Consider the following 17,851-nt stretch of genomic DNA (forward strand, 5'->3'; position numbering starts at 1 on the left):
TCTGTCTTCAGATCAGTCCAGATGGAACCGTCTTGTTGATCTCACTCTTGTCCGCTGTCATGCTATCAAACTGGAGTCTTTTTTCCCCAGTTTATAGAATTACTACCAAGTCTGGAATACATATGTCTAGACCAGATGTTCAGAGAACCACCTAAGGTATTTGTTTATAAACTTAGTTATGTACACCTATTGGTCTATTAGAACAATCATCATATTTTCTTTTAATTGTGGGGCCTGGTGTTGTCTTTAACTGTGAATTTGAGTAAAACAAGGGCTTTTAAATAAATGTACAGTTGGGGGGAAAAAATCATTAAGTGTAATAAATTTCATATGTTTACCCTGAAACATTAAGAGCACACTGTTGAAAAGCCTAAGAATTAAGTTCATCACAGTGTGTTCTGCAACTACGGGTGTTAAACGTTATACAAAAAATTGACCTGCATGCATTAGATGGCTTTTGTTCAAACTATAGTTTACCAGCACATCCATATTTTTGTTAAATACATAATTTCTTATAACACTGTTAAAGCAATTCATATTTAAGTGTTAATGGTGTATCAAAAGAATGTTTATGAATTATTTGTGTAAATGTACACAAAATGTTTACAAAAATTGTGCCTTAGCCTACTGCCTCCGCCACCCAACCCTACATAATTTGTAGTAGATGGATGGATGGATGTATTATTTAAAATAAATAATTTTAAAAAATTACATAATGTAATGCTCACAATAATATGAATCAACCCACTTTGTTTCCCTTAATTTTCAGGTATAAGTTTTATAATGGTTTGGCCAGAAAAGAGTGAAAAAAATAATTGTAGTGTAGTTGGTAACAGAGTGCATTTTATGCCCAGTTACGTAGCTACTTGGGTAAGCAGCATGGTGACCTTGTAAAGGCCATGACTAAAGGTTACTCATGACTTGAGTGACTATCTGTGCAGCCAATGCCGTCATGGAAAAAAACATATCTATCAGGTTATGTGTTGATTTGCAGTCACTATCCTTCTACATAGACAAGTGGATTCAGCCCACCCCAGCAAAAAGCCCTCCTGATTATGCATCATCTGCATATTAACAAATGACAAAAGTCCCACAGCTGTTTAATCAGTTATGCTGTCGTCTCAAATGGTTCATGCAGCCTGTTTATTATTAATAGTCATTTGAAATTAAATTTTACGAAAGCCCTTATATCTTTTATTTCGGTACAGCTTATCTAAACCTACAACTTAACAATTTTTTTCACTATCAGTAAATGATGTTAGTCTTCAATTAAATTTTCATCAGGTAGTTGTATCTAGCATTAACAGTACTGCCATAAAATTTTCAAACGGAGCAAAAAAACAACTCTACCAGTCACATACAAAAATTCTATGTGACTGGTATACATCTGGCAAGTTAACTTGGCTGGTATATACTGATGCATGTTTTTCATTATATGTGCTTTAGGGATGTGCTAGGGTGGGTCTGAGTGCAGGAACTGGTATTGGCGTGTCCTCTGCACTAGTCAGCAATCAGAACTCCAGTGACAATGACAACAACCACCACCATCATCATAATGAGGCCAATGTACCTCCTGTTCCCCCACCTGTCAACCAGAACAATCAAAGGCAGCATCACAATGGCAAGTCACATTTACATTCTTACTTATTTGAACTTCAAAACTATTTCCAATATAGTGTTGTTTAAACCTGCCATATTTCTTGTTTTATGTGTCCACAAGTAGAAATGTTTTTAATTGATGTTGATCATAGACAGAAAACCATAGTAACAGAATAGTCAAACTTTCCAATAGGCGTGTGTGTAAGGCACCATCAGAATCAGAAATTACTTTATTTTTTGTTACAGACAAATAGAAGAAAAGATATTTGAAATATGAAATAGAAATATATAATAAATATCTAAATACCTAGACAGCATTTAAATCCCTGTATCTAAAGAACATATTTACTACTGTATAAAAACCTTTACATAGTAAGAGCAGGACATGAATGTACCAGTATGAATGTACAGTGTCTGAGTGACTGTTACAGTTCAAGAGTTCAGTGGTTTGATTGAGACAGGCAGGAATGACTTCCTGGTGCATCGTGGGAGTTGGAGTCTGTTGCTGAACGAGCTCCTTAGCTGGTCAGCACAGTGTGGAGCGGGTGGGAGGGAGAGTCCAGTATGGTCTTTCTTTGGACCACGTCCTCCTCTGACACACCTCTGTCAGAGAGTCCAGGTCCTCTCCCACAACATGGCCGCCTTCCTGATGGTTCTGTTGAGTCTGTTTATGTCCCTCACCCTCAGACTGCTGCCCCAGCAGACAACAGCATACATGATGGCACTGGCCACCACAGACTCAGAGAACATCCTCAGCATCGTCCTGCAGATGTTGAAGGACCTCAGCTGCCTCAGAAAGTAGAGGCGACTCTGGCCCCTCCTGTAACAGTGTCCCACGTTCTTACTCCAGTCCAGTTTGTGGTCCAAGTACATTCCCAGGTATTTGTACTCCTCCACCACCTCCACACTGACCCCTTTGATGCTGGTAGGGGTCACTGGAGTCTTGGTCCTCCTCAGATCCACCACTAGTTCCTTTGTCTCTGTCACATTGAGCAGTAGGTGGTTGCTCTCGCTCCAGGTGACAAAGTTATCCACCTGTACTCCCTCTCATCTCCACCAGTGATACATCCAACCACTGAAGTCATCAGAGAGTTTCTGGAGGTGGCAGGTCTCTGTGCAGTAGGTGAAGTCTGTGGTGTAGAGAGTGAAGAGGAAGGGAGAGAGGACGGTCCCCTGTGGAGCCCCAGTGTTGCTGATCAGTCTGTCTGACATACAGCTCTGTAGGCGTACATACTGTGGTCTGCCAGTCAGATAGTCCACCATCCAGGACACCAATTCAATTCAATTCATTTCAGTTTTATTTATATAGCGCATATTACAATCAGACATTGTCTCAAAGCGCTTCACAGGAACCCCCCTAAGAGCACTGTGGCAAGGAAAAACTCCTTTAAGAGGAAGAAACCTTGAACAGGACCGTCAGCTTAAGGGGGAAACCAGTCCTGCCGCTAGCCAGAGAGGATGAAGGAGAGAGAGAGAGAGAGAGAGAGGAAGGAAAGGAGAGAGAGAGAGAGGAAGGAAAGGGGAGAGAGAGAGAGAGAGGAGAGAGAGGAGAGAAAGAGGAGCAAACATGATACAAACATGATACAGTACAGAGCAACATGACAGCAAGATGAAACAGTGATTATATTGTAATAGATATCTATATATATCGTCAGTCCATAAGTAGGAATAGTAATTTGGTAGCAAAGATGAGCAGCAGGGGCTAGTGAAGTCGATGAGCACAGGAGAGATCAGGGGCCAGACTGCAGGTCAGTAAGCAGGACTTGAGACCTGCAAAGAGAGAGAGCGAGGTACAGAACTACGAGGGAAGACAGTGAACACAGATTATGAGACGATATTACCCAGTAGGATCCAGACTAAGGAGAGCAGAGGAGAGGTCAGAGGGTGAGGGGGAAATCTGCTCAGAGGATGTGTTTGTGCCCCCCGACAACGTAGAGCAAGAGAGACTTCACGGTACCGGACTGCCTCTCTGACCCGATTGGTAAACTGGTTCCATAATAGCGGTTGCCTGATAGCTGAAGCTCGTCCTCCCATTCTACTTCTATGAATCCTAGGAATCTACAAGTAAACCTGCACTCAGAGATCTGAGTGTCCTATTAGGAACATATGGTAAATCAGGTCCCGCAGATACAATGGAGCAAGTCCATGAAGAGCCTTGTAGGTTAAGAAGTAAGGATCTTGAAGTGTATTCTTGAGTCCACTAGGGAGCCAGTGAGAGACGCTAGAACAGGGAGAGATATGATCCCTTGGCTGCTTCCTGTCGAACTCTAGCTGCTGCGTTCTGGATCAGCTGCAGACTGTGTGATGGAGTAATGTGGACATCCTGACAATAAGAGTTGCAAGTAGTCCAGTCTTGAAGTGACAAAAGCATGGATGAGCTTTTCCAGCATCACTCTGAGAGAGGATGCTCCTGATCTTAGTAATATTACGCAGGTGAAAGAAAGCGGTCTTGGAGACCTGCTTAATATGAGAGACAACGACATGTCTTGATCAAAGATAACTCCAAGGTTACCTCACAGTCGTACTGGATGTGGGGCATCCACCTGCCTCGCTGTCAGCTTCTCAGCCAGCGGGGCCGGCCTGATGGTGTCAAAGCACTTGAAAAATAAAAAAACATGATTCTCACAGTGCTTGCCGGCTTATCCAGTGGGTGTAGACTCTGTCCAGCAGGAAGATGACAGCGTCCTTAACAGCGTCCATGTGTGACATATACTGTACTGTGGAAATACGTCCACTTCTAAGCTAAAAATCATGATATTTCTTCACAAACCCCTTATATACATGTCAGTTAAATTTTGCTCTATTTAAAGTGTCTGCCCTTACAAGATTATTAAAAACAAAAACTTGCACTTGCCAGTACAACTAGTACACAGTTGCTACAGTTGATGTTCAGGGTAGATTGAAAAACTTGTTTGTAAAGGTTGTAAAAATGCAAGTAGTATATTAAAGTTGCAAGCAGCAATGAATGGGCCCTCACACTCCAGGCGACCCGTTTCTGCCATAAGCTGTAGGGATGTGGCCAATGAAGACATGCCTGTGTATCAAATCTGTAAGTATGGCTGTGTTTGAAAATCACTCACTCACTCCCTACTCCCCATATGGGGAGTTCAATGTAGGGCACTAATATGGGAACTCATTGTTGAAGCATTTTCAGACATTTCGGACACTACCTCCTTCATTTTATGTCGCCGTTAATGATGTCATTGCTGTCGCAAATTAACAAGCCGATCAATGCCGGCGGGCGAAAACAAACTACGTTGTTAGCAATTATGATTTGTGCCTTTACAGGCCCAATAAACGTTTTATGGCAAAACATAAATAAAGCAAACATAACCGCTCATGCTACATTCTTTAAACCATCATTATATTTATAAGACTGTAAAGTAACGTCTGTTCCCGTTCTCTTCGCCGGTCCTGCGCATGCATGAGGGTACATATTGTTAAAGTAGTGACCATCGGATGGACACTTTTTAAGATGCATTGTGGGATACATTGAGGGCCCTATATGGGGTCTATAATTTCTCACTAAGATTTCAGACAGCACTACAAATTGACAAAGGCACTATATGGGCCCTATATAGTGATTAGGCAGTGATTTCGAACACAGCCTATATGTACAAATTGTTAGTAAGTGACTTCCTGTTTCCAGTAGGTGGTGCTGTCCGGAGAACTCGTGTCAGTATGCATACATGTTTAGGGTTGAGTCTTTATGACATTAAACAAAACTGAGCATGTCAGGAGCATATGTGATGAAGTTATACTACCCGTACTTGCAGTACTCTATGCGGTCCACGCCTCTCTGGTCTTGCAGGTCACATACTGAGTGAACTTAGGCAGTGTTTTGTCTATGGAGACGTGGTTGAAATCACCCAAGCATAATGATGAGAGCACTCGGAGTTCAGTCTGTAGTTTTGCAATTGCCGACGTGGATGGTCATCACAGGTTATTGACAGATCTATCCCTCTGCAACCCCGGTGTGTCTTCCTCCAAACTTCAGCTGGAATATCCCCCTACGCCATTGCTAGCCGGCTGGCTTCAGCTGATCCCTGGTGTTACAAAGTGATGATCTGTTGCAGAACAAAAAGAGTAATTCCGTGAAAAAACAGACAAAGACGCCTCCAAACCAACATTTTTAGTGAAGTTGCTAAAATCTTGCAGCTGTGCAAAATGTAAATGAAAAATAACTTGGAAGACAAAAGTAGGAAAAAGTAATAGAGAAACTTGTGTCGATGGCCACAAAAAACAGGGTAAATCATTTTGATTGCAACGTATGTCAACTTTGAAGATGTCTTTTTCTTTGCTCCTCATCTGTGAGTTCTATTTGTGATCACTTAACTGACTATTTCAAACAAATGTGGATTAAGTAAGAATTTGCACTGTTTTTACAGCACAGGTGGAAGAAAATGGCATGGAGGAGGAGGATGAAGAGGAAGAGGATGAGGACATAGAGGCTGATCCTTATGTAGGTTTGAGAACAGCAGAAGGGCAGTTGAAAGTAGATGAAAGTGACAGGTCTCCAGGGCCCAGTTGTCCAGTTGAGACACTACAACCTCCTGATGAAGAAAAAGCAGGTTTGGAGCTGCTCTTTTTGATATTTTAAAAGAGTTGCTAATTGAAGAGACCTGTTCTCTTTATAAATCACCGTTTGTGTGTATATTTATAATGCTTTTTAATGCCCAGGACCCAGTGGTTTAGGCCAGCAGTATAGACCAGCTGACTCCAAGGCTCCAGTGGTCATCTCAGACTCGGACAGTGAAGAAGAGGAAGGCCTGGTTTCAAGGCTAATGCCACCTTCCTGCTTGCAGCAGCCAGTCTCATGTATAACAGGTTTCATCACAACACAGAACACACATATAAGTCACCATTGTGCAAGCTTTTTATTTTACTCACTTACTTCACACACTACACACTAGTGTGTGAAGTAAGTGAGTAAACACTAACTTCTTTTACTCTATCCCTTCTTCCTGTTTTGGCTCTACCTAGTGGAAGATGGGAGTGATAGAAGGGCTACATGTATGGAAAGGGCAAAGCTGCTAGTAATCCAGTGTCTGTGGACAAGAACACACTAGAATACCCCACTGAAATGGCCCTTAGGCATGCAAATGATATCTGTCCGATTTTATTTAATTATGTTTAGTATTAATTATTAGAGCTTAAGAATGTAAAAAACAGGAACAAGAAACAAAAAATAGAGAGTAGGCAGTTTATTGAAAACTGCATTTACAGGCTGATCAAATCTTCAAGACTTTAGTCTCAAATTTTGGCGACCTTCCAAACCTTTTTTTCGTCACAAGCAATAGTGACTTTCTCTGGTGATTTTTGGAGACTGACGTGAAAGCACGTATCATTCTGCAGTTAGGCTACTGTCCTCAACAAGCAGCAACCATGAGCTCCTCCCCCGCCTCAAAGCACTTACAGGCGGTCTGCTTCAGCTGCAGGCAGAGCAGAGACGAGACCCACACCACTCTGAGTCCAATCGTGCGCAAAGCTGCCGCAGGTCCCGTCAAGGCTTATAGAGTGGGATGGTAATTGCATATTTCAGTGGCATGCAATGTCAAGTCAAATTGCACGATTTATGTGCTCACACTGTACAGTGCGATGCTGTGCTGCAACATCACTGCTTGCAACTTCAGGTGCTCAGGTGGTGACATTGAACCGGAAATTAAACACGTCTAACCCGGATCTGTTGCTATTTCAAAGAAAATGTCATAGGCTGTGTCCGAAATCACTCCCTAATCACTGTATAAGACATGTCCTCCGGCCAGTAGGTGGCGCAGTGACTGTAGCATAGCAGCGTATCAATCTGTGCAGAGTCAGATGTTTAGCATGACTGTAAAGTTTTATTCACATAGATGAAGTATGAGGGGAGATACGCCACAAAACATCTATTTCCTGTGCGTTGGCGAAGGGTCAATTTCGTGGCGGCACCACAGCCAGAGCATATGACGAAGTGCTGCGTTTTTGATAACTTTTGGTCCCTAATGCCTTAAGAGTAAGCAGACCAATTTTCAGGTGGATGGACAAATCCCCTAGGAGGAGTTCGTAAAGTTGCAGGGAGTGAAAAATGCAAAATGGCGAAGTTTTTTCAAAATGGCAGACTTCCTGTGCGTTTTAGAGAATACCTCCAAGACTTTTTTTTCTCATCTAGAAAAACCAATGGTGACTGTCAAGTCACGATTTTCATCAGGGACAATTTTTGTGCCAAATTTGTTGAGTTTTTGAACACGCTCAGGGGTCAAAATCATGATACCGTGGACGGAACAAGAATGACGTATATAATAATAATAAACGCTTGCATTTCAATTCGGCTCTCGCACATTTCGTGCTCGGGCCCTAAATATGACTTGACCTTCTAATATAGTGGAAGGGGAAACACTGAACTGATTCTTAAATATGGTAAATGTTGGATAATTACAATATATATTTTATGCTGATATATAGTATTTCCAGAAAACTGAGTCCTTTTTTTACACTTAGTTCTGTTTTGTTTTTTGTCAGTGATCTTAACCTATGATCAGATGATGAGCAGCCTGTTTGAGTTAAATGAAGTTTCTAACTGCCGACTTTTTGTCTCTTTTTCCTGTTTCTTCTTTTTGCATTTTGAAGCTCTATGTACACAATGTGAAATGCAAATATACATGTAATTCTTTTCCCAGTCGTAAGATTTTGTTTGTTGTGTGAGTGCATGTTTGACCAAATCTTTCACAACACACTGGGTAAGTAATCAAATACTATTATTTGATTACTTACCCAGTGTGTTGTGAAAGATTTGGTCAAACATGCACTCTCACCACGCTTAACTTGCGTACACTGCAGCTGATATAATAGACAAATATGTCTGCATTGCCGTATGTCTGGTGATTCAACAATATATTAAATGAACTTGAACACAAAAACAACAGGGATAAAAGGGTAACAGTGTAGAACTGCATGTCTCCACCATAGTAATATAGATGTGTTTGCGCATGCTATTCCAGGTAAAGGAAAGACACCTCTACGGCGTAATATAGCTGTATCGGTGGCAGTTTCTGATGGTCAACCAAAGGCTCAAGAACTAGAGAGCAGCTGTGAAAAGAGCTGTCAGGTGAACAGTGAACAGATTAAAGCCGACATGAAGGTTGCTACTGAGAAAAGCAAACGGACTAACGGTAAAGAAATTACTACCGATACCCTGGAGTCCACTGCCAGGCCAGGAGCTGACACTGGGACACGGCAGATCACTGGAAGTACCGGGGCAGCATCAGGGAGGCCAGTGACTGGATCTGTTGGTAGGGGTGCTTCAGCGTCCGCCACATTTGGATGTGGGAGAGTGGTGGTGGGCACCCCCCATGGTGCAGCAGCATCCACTAACAGAACTACAGAATCTGACAGGGCTAATGATGACCCAGAGGATCCCTGTGGAGTGGAAGCTGTGAGGCCAAGTGCAGGTCCTTCCAGTGTGGGCAGTCTAGAGTCCAGTAATGGTGCTGTAAACAATGCTCCTCGGAGACCAGCAGCTGAACAAGGACAACAACAGAGACTGCCTGCCCCCTTTGTTGGGTCAAGGTCACAGTGTCAGGACAGACATAAGGATTTTGTTCCTCGCCGACCCTTGACTCGATCTTGCACACGAATGTCTTCAGTGTCCTTGGTACCAGAGACAGGTAAGACAAAACTAAAGCTAAACTAAGTAAGTGTAGTAACATTGAGCTTTTGTCTAGCCAGATTAACTTGTCTGTGTGTTCATTTTCTGGGTAAATTGGCTGCAAGTTTTTAGAAGATGGATGGATGAATGGATCGTTGTGGGAAATCAGTAATATTGTGATTTTTAAAATTTGCCACTAAATCTGAACTTTGGCTCTGGTCTCAGCATTATGTAACTATTTGCTTCTATTGAAAAAAAAAATATCAGGGTTTATACAAGTCTACTAGCAAATCTACCTAAATGTGTTAGTTTTCCTTTAGCACTTCAATGTACTACATGTTGGTGGACCTTGTGGAACTATTGGAAACTTATATACACAGAGAGCTTTTTCTTCAGTGCTTATTAGTGGCGTAGCAATAAATGGCACATGCTTTAATCCCTGTTAGCTTTAATTATTTTATTTTTTAATTTTTTTATTTTTGCTGGTTCTGTTGTGTAGATCTTTTAAGAGCCAGGCCTCGAGTCACACTCCGGAGGAAACGAATGGCTGACAAATCAACCAGCACCTCAGACCCTGTCACTGAGGATGATCATGTACAGGTAAACATAAAAATACACAGAAGCTGACTGAAACAACACCAGAAATATAAAAACTCCAGAACCCTGATATTCACCCAAATCATCAAAATGACCAAAAATGGCCCAATGTGGAATCTCTGCAGTATATGCACAATCTAATGTGAAGTCACAATGTCATTAAAGATGTGGTGGCTTTTTTCATATTCAAGAAAGATTAGGGTATTACTGAGACCAGTATGAGAAAATACCTCAGTTACTGTGTAAAATGCAAATGTCAATATTTGCAGGTATGTTCTTGCAGTGTTTAATTTTGGCATACAATAATGATAGCAATTATCCATCTTCAGAGTTTTACAGCAAAAGTATAAATGCTAAATTTGTTTTTCTGTGACTTAGGAGTGTAGGTGGTGTGACAGAACATGCTTATTTCATGCCATGATGTTTGTAAAACTGACATACTGAGTTTATATGTTCTTGTTTAGATATTGTGTCTGAAGTGTAAAAACCTGGTGGGCATCACTCTCACCAACTGTGGAATCACTGATCTGGTTCTCAAAGACTGTCCCAAGATGATGTTCATTCATGGTAAAAGACAAGGACTTGATGGTTGATAGTTCTATCTGATTTATTAAACTAAAGTTCAACTAAAGGTCTTTATCTCAATAAACAGTTATAAGTGTAATAAGTATAATAAGTTTTTCTTAAAATCTTTCCAGTAGAATAACATAACAATTGAGTCTTCATTTCTTTATGCTGTTTATCAAATTTGTCTTTTCATATAGTTGTTTTGAATAATTATGTTTACATTGTTTAACATGGTCCTGAGTGTTAAGTCTAACAATGCCTGAGGCCATTTTTGTACCTATTTTTGACTCTATGCACAGTACAACTAACTGAATTATTCTTTTTCTTTTTTAATATTGTGTGTATGAGCAAAATAACACAGCAGAACCAGATGCTCATGTCAAGTATATTCTGTAGAGCAGGTATATATACAGTGGGTACGAAAAGTATTCAGACCCCCTTAAATAGTTCACTTTTTGTTATATTGCAGCCATTTGCTAAAATCATTTAAAGGTAGGGTAGGAGATTTCCTTCTGATGCACTTTTTGTTAAATTAGTGTAACTTCTCTTTACAATCTGATAGCTAGATAGATTAGTTCGGCAGTTTCGCTTTAAAGCGAAGAATATGAATCATCTGAAGCTATAAAACACTAAAAACATCAGCCAATCCTACGAGGCGCACCTGCACGTATAGTTGGCTGGTTGTCACTCCTGCTCTGTGCACCAGAGAGGTACGTGCATGATGGCCGAAGTCACAGACTGGTTGGGAGGCGTGGCTTCAGGGTGAGCTCTGAGAGAAAGGGCCGTGTGTTTACTTTAAAAATCTGGCTGACTCTCACTGAGTTTTCAAAATCTCCTACCCTACCTTTAAGTTCATTTTTTTCCTCATAAATGTGCACACAGCACCCTTATATAGACAGAAAAACACAGAATTGTTGACTTTTTGCAAATTTGTGTGAAAACAACATTGTCCTAATAATGGCCTTTCTACACTGTGCGATTTTTAGCGATCTTATAAGACCATTGCATGACACACTACACAACGAGAATCTAATGTCGACGTCAAGTTTTAAGCATCCAGATTGTATGATGACCATTTACTGAATCGCAGGCAATTGCAGGTTACGACGTACGTCAACATGCGTGGAGGAGGAAGACGTGGATGCAGGGTGACAGGTCGTAGCAGCTGTCACACTGTGTGACAGTCATCCTAAATTTCTGACACTGCTAGAATTTTATCTCAGCTAGTCTTTGTCTCACCTGTCTATGTAAGACCTTACAGCTCACAGTGCATGTTAGAGCAGATGAGAATCATGAGGTCAAAGGAACTGCCTGAAGAGCTCAGAGACATGTGAGACCCTGTGATATTTCAGATTTTCTTTTTTTAACAAATCTGCAAAACTGTCAACAATTCTGTGTTTTTCTGTCAATATGAGGTGCTGTGTGTACAATAATGAGGGAAAAATGAACTTAAATGACTTTAGGAAATGGCTGCAATTTAAGGGGGTCTGAATACTTTCTGTACACACTGTATGTACATGCAGGAGATTGAGTGAAAAAGACTTGAATCACTTATTAGTCTCCGTCTTCCCTCTCTATAGCTACCAGGTGTCGAGTGTTAAAGCATCTGCGAGTTGAATGTGCCCCCATAGTAAGCAGGTTTGACTATTCGCAGTGTAAGAAGCTTGACATGGAACAGGTCCTGGATGAGATACTAAGAATCCCTCCTGAGAGAAACCGCATTATCTACATGCGTCCTATGCACCAGGTTGGTAATCTGTGATATCAATCTTTACCATCAAGTTGATTATAGTGCTGCCCGCTAGTAATATTCCCTCCGAATACAAATTGATGGTACTGTACTGCTATCCTTGATGTAGAAATGTCTGAACATCAAGGATTTACACCTTACCCATTAGCCTCTCTGACCCTTACGTCTTTATCTCCTTTTCAGATAGACTCAGTGGCATTGGAGCGTCTGCTCTTCCAGGGACCCTATCCATATCATATTGCTGTAGTACATGAGTTCAGCAACCCTCCAAATATACGTAACAAAGTTCGTATTCGCAGTTGGATGGACACTATAGCCAACATCAGCCAGTGAGTAGTATCTGCTTTAACCAAAAATGACTGAGCAGCTCTGCTGTAAACACAGAAGATGACGGGAAGTAGCAGTAGCACTACTTGATCTTCGTGTTTTATTTTCTGAGCTGTTGGCTGCGCAGGCAACAGCAGCAGGGATTGTCATCAGTGTTTTACTTCTTCTACTTTAAGCTTGTTGCCTGTTGGCAAAAAACAGTTTGATGCATTACCACCACCAACTTGAGCCCTCAGTATGCATTCAGTATTCTTTAGTTGGTTTGACAAATTATTTGGTCTGTGATCCCTTATCAGGCGCAAGTATGAGTGTATGTGTATCATATTAAGTGTATGATCCCACAGAAAATCGTGTAATGTGTACCCAGCTTAAGCATCAATTGAGTTGGTGTTAAATTGATGATTATCTTTATATTTTAGAAACGATTAATAAATGTAACCTTACAAAATACCAGAAAATGTACAGGTAGAAGCCGAAGTGCTGCTCAAAGTGCAGTAAAGCAAGTGGCATGAGGAGCAGGACCTGAAAGGATGTTTGGTTGTGTTGGATGTGTCATGACAAGAAGTACTTTCAAAAGTGTTGGATCCTCAAGAGCTTCTTGACGATGTTGTAGTAGTTAAGGACACAAACGTAGCCCTGTTCTGTTTTTTGCAGCTGGTTTCAACAACATTAATGTTCCTTTGTTAGAAGTTCCATATAGTTCGCTTTATGGAACTGGGTGCATCAGTTACATATGTAATCACAACTAATGGTTGGTTGTAATTAGAAGCACCATGGCCAGTTGTATTATGAAGTCTTTCTCTTTCTCCCTCTCTCTTGCTCTCTTTCTCTCTCCTAGAGAGTTAATCAAGTATGAGTTCTTCCCAGAGGCCACCAGGACAGAAGAGGATGTGAAGAAGTATCCCAAATATCCCTGGGGACGGGACCTCTATACAATAGAGGGTTAGTGCCTGGTAGTGACACCAGATTTATAATTTATCACGTAAGAGTTGTCGTGCTCATACACACCAAATCAAATATGGTGTTCTATACTCATACCTCTAAATAATCAGTGATATATTGAAGGAGCAGGATTTTGTTGCTGGATTTGAACTGAAACATGACATCATTATCCATGGGGGGCACGGCGGTGCAGTGGTTAGCACTGTCGCCTGGTTCTATTCTGGTTCGTTTCTGACTGGGGCCTTTCTGTGTGGGGTTTACAGTTCTAAATTTCCCACGAGTGTGAATGGCTGTTTGTCTGTGTGTGTTGCCCTGTGATAGACTGGTGACCTGTCCAGGGTGGATCCTGCCTCTTACCCATAGATAGCTGGGATAGGCTCCAGCCCCTGTGACCCTCCACTGCAGGATGAAGCCTGTTTTTAAGGCCTCAGCTTGAAAATGGCAAAAATTAATAGAGTGTATCACAGCAACCACAGGGTGTATTTGAATACTTTTGGTGTCCTAGTAAAGGGAAAATCTACGTATTAATTTGTTTGCCACTGGCTCTTTGTAAATTAAGATGCCACAGCAAAAATGAACATTTGTTTTTCTTGTCTGTTGAAAATTCACACTTGAATGAATATCTTCTTGAAATGATGCAGTCGCAGCACCAGTTATATCAAGCTGTTGCTAAGCTTGTGGACTCTATCTTTATACTAGTTTTATTTCATTCTAATAAAGGGAAACAAAATTACAGAGGGTCCCACCTATGTAGACATAAATTTGAATGTTTTGATTAGCCAAACTATACATTTCACTTTTAGGTCACTATTGGTGTTTTTTTTTTGATGACTGATAATTGATTTGCATGGTGTTGGAGTTATGTTTGATGTGTATAAATATACTTTGTAGTAGCGGTTCTCCTGTTTAATTTGATATGCAATGTGATTATTATTTTTTACATGGTTAGTGCAGTGTTTTATGGCTTTTATTGTTGGGTGCATGCAAAAGGCTGTTAGGTGGAAAGGGTTAGGATGATGGATGGATGGAGAATAAATTTATGTTTGAGACAAACAAACCATAAGGATAAAGACGTTCAGATGTTTATATTTTTGTCATGTTACTGTTCAGGAGCGGTGGATGGTGCTCCTTACAGCATGATAACAGACTTTCCCTGGCTGAGGACTCTGAGAGCAGCTGATCCTAACAGTTATGCCCGCTATGACTTTGAGGATGATGAAAGCAGTGAGTACAGTCAGTACTGTCATGTCTTATCAGTATTCATCCACATGCTCTCTAAATGTGCACAATTGTGTACACAGAACATGAAAATATTCCTCTGTCTGTCATTACAATCTATTTTAGCAACCATCTATGCCCCGCGGCGCAAAGGACAACTGTCTGCTGACATCTGCATGGAGACCATTGGAGAGGAGATCTCCGAACGCAGGCAGAGCAAAAGAGGAGTGTTTCAAAGAGTGGTGGTTCTCTTTCTTCATCACTGTGATACACCTGGAGAACCTGTGGACGATGACTACATGTAAACACCAAAGATCTCATCTGACATCCTGTTGCAAGGTTCGGCCAAAGCCAAAGGTCTTTTTGATGGAGAGCTTGCTTTGGAATCTGCAGTTCTGTGTTGTTACACACTGAAATGCTTAGATGCATTATATTGTTCACTGACGAGGAATAACACTATCAAAGGGCATAGGTAGTGAAACCTCATAACATGTTGAAGATACTTCTACACACTTCCAAGGTGAATTATCATTTCATCATACTATATTTTGAACTTCTGATGAGGCTTATGTCAACACTTTAAACTGATTTTCTTATTATTTGAGTAAAGTCTTAAGATTCCTGGGATCCCAACCTCAGACCTCAGAGAACAGCCTAGAAGCCTGCTGTAATGTTTCAGATTCAGCTTTCTGCTGTTGAGGCCACTACTGACAGAATAACCAAAGACTCACCATCTGCATGGCTGTTGTTTCCGAGCTGCTTTCCATGTCAAATGTTTAAACATACAATAATGGGGGCTATGTTCCTTTACACAGCCACAGCCACAGAACAAGTTTTTATTGGATCTTGAATGTTAGAGGTAGACCCTGGGTGGTGGGTGGCATGTCAGTGACCAAGAAAGGTTGTTTGTGATTTGATAGTTCTTTCTGCTCCAAAAATATTAGTGTACAATCTAAAACATTATTTCTTTCAGGCATTTTACTTCAGAATGTTTTTCATTTGGTTTACTATGAGCTTGCAGTTGGCAGCGCTGTACAAGAATGCACCATGCATTCCAATAGTTCATACTGTTCTCAAAGGGGAAATATTAGGACAAATGCATCATTACAGACTGCTCTGTAGCAATGTTACAAAAAGTGTAGGTTAGCCTTTCTCTTGAGGCTTGCTTATCCGTTAGGGTTGGCGGGACTGATACATTGAACATGCATGTGTGGATTTGATAGGACAGTATTCACTGTGCTCAGTGCATTCATGCTCTGATGGTGATCAAAAAAATATCCACATCAGAATAAATGCTTTTGGGGTCTAAGCATAAAGCCTCTGTATGTGATGGTAAATTGTACAGGTGTCATGGATATCTGCTGTTTATGTAAAAGAGTATTTGAAGAGTAAAATACTGAAAAGCCTGCTTTTGTTATGTCCTCATTACTCAATACTAAGAGCGTGAAATTAAATCCTGGCTTTAGTTTTCAAGGTATTAATATTTATCCTTGTTACAGACCCCATCTCATAGGGAACACAGTGAGTCAACCAAAAACAGAAAATAGTTTAATATACACTGCTCAAAAAAATAAAGGGAACACTTAAAGAACACAACGTAACTCCAAGTCAGTCACACTTCTGTGAACTCAGCCTGTCCAGTTAGGATCAACACTGATTGTGAATCAGTTTCAGCTGCTGTTGTGCAAATGGACAGAGAGTAGAGGTAGCATGAGGAGGTGTCTACAACCACAGAAGCTGCTCAGGTAGTGCAGCTCATCCAGGATGGCACATCATTGAGAGCTGTGTCAAAAAGGTTTGCTGTGTCTGTCAGCACAGTGTCCAGAGCATGGAGGAGACGTGGAGGGAGCCGTAGGAGGGCAACAACCCAGCAGCAGGACCGCTACCTCCTCCTTTGTGCAGCAGGAGGAGCACTGCCAGAGCCCTGCAACATGACCTCCAGCAGGCCACTAATATGCATGTTTCTGCTCAGACTGTCAGAACGTCTTTGTTTCTTCAGGCTTCATGGATAATTACAGCTGGGCATTCACAGAGTGGTTCTGAAGCCAATCAGAAATAGTATGATGCTGCCACCACCATGCTTCACTGTAGGGAGGGTATTGGTCTGGTGATGAGCGGTTCCTGGTTTCCTCCAAGCATGACGCCTGGCATTCACACCAAAGTTTGGTGTGAAAGAGTTTAATATTTGTCTCATCAGACCAGAGAATTTTGTTTCTCATGGTCTGAGAGTCATTTGGGTGCCTTTTGGCAAATTCCAGACAGGCTGCCATGTTTCTTTTACTGAATTTTAGTTTAATTTTAGTGGCTTTCATCTGGACACTCTACCATACAGGCCTGATTGGTGGATTGCTGCAGAGATGGTTGTCCTTCTGGAAGGCTGTGACCATCGGGTTCTGGGTCACCTCCCTGACTAAGGCCCTTCTCCCCAGATCGCTCAGTTTAGACAGCCGGCCAGCTCTAAGAAGAGTCCTGGTGGTTCCAAACCTCTTCCATTTATGAATAATGGAGGCCACTGTGCTCATTGGGACCTTCAAAGCAGCAGACATTTTTCTGTGTCCTTCCCCAGATTTGTGCCTCAAGACAATCCTGTCTCGCAGGTCTATGAACAATTCCTTTGACTTCATGCTTGGTGTTTATGCTCTGACATGCACGGTCACCTGTGGGACCGTATAGACAGGTGTGTGCCTTTCCAAATCATGTCCAATCAACTGAATTTACCGCAGGTGGACTCCAATTAAGCTGTGGAAACATCTCATGGATGATGGGAAAAAAGATGCACCTGAGCTCAATTTTGAGCTTCATTCCAAAGGCTGTGAATACTTATGTAAATGTGATTTCCTAGTTTTCTATTTTTAATAAATTCAAAAAAATGTAAAAAAAAAATAGAGAGATTTATTTAATACAATTTGGAATGAGGCTGTAACATGACAAAATGTGGAAAAAGTAAAGTGCTGTGACTTTCCAGATGCACTGTGTGTATATACACTATATATATATATATATATATATATATATATATATATATATATATGTATATGTGTATATATATATATATATATATATATATGTATATGTGTATATATATATATATGTATATATATATATGTATATGTGTATATATATATATGTATATGTATATATATATATATATGTGTATATATATATATGTATATGTGTATATATATATATATATATATATATGTATATGTGTATATATATATATACGT

At 40.8% G+C, this 17,851-nt stretch overlaps 1 protein-coding gene across 1 annotated transcript in view; it reads left to right on the plus strand.

Moving 5' to 3' along the window:
* Positions 1–16,024, plus strand: part of fbxo38 (F-box protein 38) — a 28,762-nt gene extending 12,738 nt beyond the window's left edge. The window contains 13 exon segments of the mRNA XM_028415777.1: positions 12–79; positions 82–156; positions 1,447–1,621; positions 5,988–6,170; positions 6,280–6,426; positions 8,577–9,242; positions 9,723–9,823; positions 10,285–10,387; positions 11,968–12,134; positions 12,321–12,466; positions 13,303–13,406; positions 14,517–14,630; positions 14,751–16,024. Of these exon segments, the coding sequence (XP_028271578.1) occupies positions 12–79; positions 82–156; positions 1,447–1,621; positions 5,988–6,170; positions 6,280–6,426; positions 8,577–9,242; positions 9,723–9,823; positions 10,285–10,387; positions 11,968–12,134; positions 12,321–12,466; positions 13,303–13,406; positions 14,517–14,630; positions 14,751–14,929 (2,228 nt within the window). The 3' untranslated portion in view covers positions 14,930–16,024.
* The last annotated feature ends 1,827 nt before the right edge of the window (positions 16,025–17,851 follow it).

Source organism: Parambassis ranga, chromosome 10 (genome assembly GCF_900634625.1).
Source record: "Parambassis ranga chromosome 10, fParRan2.1, whole genome shotgun sequence".
Taxonomy (NCBI): Eukaryota; Metazoa; Chordata; class Actinopteri; family Ambassidae; genus Parambassis; species Parambassis ranga.